The sequence below is a fragment of the Rhea americana genome, unplaced genomic scaffold (assembly GCF_003343005.1).
Source record: "Rhea americana isolate MKP2758 unplaced genomic scaffold, rheAme1 scaffold_7, whole genome shotgun sequence".
Classification (NCBI taxonomy): Eukaryota; Metazoa; Chordata; class Aves; order Rheiformes; family Rheidae; genus Rhea; species Rhea americana.
Window position 1 is genome coordinate 959,415 of NW_028186867.1, and position 3,293 is coordinate 962,707.

At 44.4% G+C, this 3,293-nt stretch overlaps 1 protein-coding gene across 1 annotated transcript in view; it reads right to left on the bottom strand.

The window, feature by feature from the left end:
• LOC146586259 (uncharacterized) overlaps positions 1-2,803 on the bottom strand; it is a 7,730-nt gene extending 4,927 nt beyond the window's left edge. Inside the window, exon 1 of the mRNA XM_085321595.1 lies at positions 2,731-2,803. Coding sequence (XP_085177721.1) covers positions 2,731-2,803 — 73 coding nt within the window. The remainder of the gene's footprint in view (positions 1-2,730) is intronic.
• Between the last annotated feature and the right edge of the window lie 490 nt (positions 2,804-3,293).

The following is a 3,293-nucleotide window of genomic DNA, read 5'->3' on the forward strand; positions in this document are numbered from 1 at the left end:
CGCGGCGCCCGGCCTAGCCCCGGCCTGCTCCGCCCGGGCCCTCGGTGTCCTTCCCTCCCGCTCTGCCTGCTTCCAGGGGCCGGTGAAGGACGTAGACTGAGCACATGGGCCAAAACACGATAATCAGCGGTGTCCGAGCTACGCAAACGCCGCCGGTGGCCCTTCCGTTCGGCGGAATTACGGCACTGAGGCGTTTCAGCGKCCGGCTTCCTGGAGCCTGTGGGAGGAACGGGGTAACAGCCACCCTCCTAATTACTGTTGCTTCACTATAGCAAACACTTAGAGGAGAGCTCAGAGTAATTATATCCACTGTTTCCCCCTGTCTAACGCATAAACGCATATCTCTACAGAAAATAGGCGTTTTTTTAAAGAGTGATGCCACACCGACAAAGCTGTCCTAGGAGAGGACACCTGATGTGAGCAAACATTGCTAGCGCTAGCCTTCCGCAGCGCTGCGTGCCTCAGCGCCTGACCTCCAGGTAAGGCAGCGGGGAACGCCGGATGGACGGACGTGCGGGCAGGCACAGCCCTGCAGGCAGTTTCCTTTCTAGCCATTTCTGAACTTCTTCGGTATTAGCATGACACAGGCACAGAAATCTTACCGAGACCCCTGGCAAAACGCATGCAGGCCTCTACAGGAACAGGAACAGGCCATCACAGTGCTTGATCACCATCCATTTGTAGGTCAAGCACAATAAAAGCGAAAGCTGCGTACAGGGCTTTTTGCATGCCCGTAAATTAAACTCACACACCAAATGCCCCAAGGTTCTGCAAACAGTCTCTTGGTACTTCCTCTGGAAGAGCAGTAGCTTTGAACGTTACKCTAAAAGGCCTATAGATAGATCACTTACACCATAATATAGACAAAAGTGTTGTGAAAAAAAAAACACAACTCTCCTCTCTTCACCTGAAGACTGGAAATGCTAAATTTTAGATGCAAGTCTTCACATTGCCCAAATCRCATCCCAGGAATTAAAAAGTTAGACATTTTTGTACAAAAAACAAGTAAGGTAAAAAGTATATTCACATTTTTATTAATAAATAAAACATAATTACTAAATTATTAAGTAATTAAATAATAGAGTAGTAAAATGCTCTTATTTTCCAATTCACATTTATTTTCAGTTTTTTTTTAGGAGAAATACAGCTTTTGCTTAATTCTTCAGATGAATTTATATTTTTGATCAAAAGTATATTTAAAAAAATTCTACCCAAACAGATGCAACTCTGATTAACTTTTAAATATTTTGATTTTAAATTCTGACCGTTATCTCTTTCTAATTCCAGATTAATGGAGTATTAGTAGCACCAGAGATTGTGAAAAGTACAGTAACACAGTAATTCCTCTAAAACTTGCCTGAATRCTTTTACTGAGTTGGCCATGAGCTTGCTATTAAGACGTGATACATATTTACACAAAATCTCTGAAAAGTTTCTGAACATTGAGATTTTCTTGGCTTTAATCCAGAGCTYATATTTGGTTAGAACCAAAGAGTCATTCAAGCTATAAGGAACCCCAGGAGGTCTTTAGTCCAACYTCCTGCTCAAAGCATGGTCAAAAATGAATTCAGGCCAATGGTTGCTCAGGGCTTTGCCCAGCTGGGTCTTGAAAACCTCCAGCAATGGAGAATCTGAAAACTCTCTGGGCAACCTGTTCCAGTGCTTTGTAATTCTCAGTGATTTTTTTTTCATACAGGACTTAGACCTAGTCTTGATTCAATTTAGGACCACTGTCTCTCATCCACTTGCTCTATCCTTCAGTACTGAGCCCAGTTCCACCTTGTAGATAATCTTCTTCTAAGTACTCAAAGTTTCCCCTCTTCAGGCTGAACAAGCCCAGCTTCCACAGCATCTCTTCACTGGGCAAGTGCTTTAGCCACCGACTGTCTTGGTAGCCCTCCACTGAACTTGCTGAAGTTTATCACATTGCTTCTTGTATTGGGTGCATAAAAGCTATTCCAGATGAGGCCTGTTGAATGTGGTACAAAAGAGAATAACCACTTCCCCTTGGCTATGCTTCTGTTGATACAGTCCAGGATGCTGTTAGCCTTCATCCCTGCTGGAGCTTGCTGCTGGCTCATGTTTGGCCTATTGGCCAAACAGGATACCCAGGTCTTTCTCAGCCGAGCTGTTCCCAGGTCCATCAGTCTCTAGCCTGGACCAATGCAGGCCATCAGCCTGCAAGGGCAGGACTTGCTGAATTTCATAACATTTGTGTTGGCCCATTTCTCTGGCCTGTCTAGGTTCCTCTGAACAGCTGCTCTGCCCTGGAGCATATTGACTGTTCACCCTCATTTGATGTTGTCTACRAAGTGCATGAAAGTGCATTCTGTCTTTTGCAGGTTATTACTGAAAGATATTAAACAAGACAGGTCTCAAGATAGACTTCTGAGGAACTCCACTTGTAACTGACTTCTAGGTAGAGTATGAACCATTAATCGCTATGATTCAGACAATTTTTCAGTGATCTAGATGTCCACCCATCTAGACTGCAGGGCTTGATCACTTGGGTACAGGGATCTTGTGAGAGACCATGTGGAAAGCATGCTRTCCACTGTTCTCCCCTCATCCATAGATTTAGGTAGCCAGTCAGGTTGGATCAGTATGATTTACCGTTGGTAAATCCATGCTGGGTCTTCCTAGTCACCACATTCTCTTYTCTGTGCCCAGAAATGGCTTCCGTGAGAACTTGCTTTGTTTTTTTTTCTCAAGAACTAAAGTGATGCTCACCAGCTGGTAGCTCCTTGGATTGTCCTTCATGCTCTTTTTGAAGATAGGTGCAACTCTGACTTTCTTCAGTCATCGAGCACCTCCCCGAATTTCCATGAACTTTCAAAGATGATGAAAATTAGCCTTACAGTGACATCAGCCAGCTCTCTGAACACCCCACATCCCGATGCATCCCATCTGGTCCCATGGACTTGCATTGATTGGGATTCTTCAAGAGATCCCCACTCAATCCTTTTTCACAATTGGTGGATCCTCTTCTCCTTGAAGCATAAAAGCCTGGGAGACCTTGTCAGTGAAGTTCAAGACAAGGAAGGCAGCAAATATCTCAGCCTTATCAGTATGCATTACTAAGTCACCTGTTCCTTACAGCAGAGGTCCCACATCCCACATCTTACTTTTTTGTTCTTTCACTGGTAATGGAGTGGTTGAAACTCTTGTTGCCCTTGACATCCTTTGCCCCTTTCAATGAYAGCTGAGCCTTGGCTTTCCTCACACCATGCTTGTATGCTGAGGAAGTGCTTCTATGTTCCTACTTTTTGTGCTAGGACTGAAGGTATTTCAGA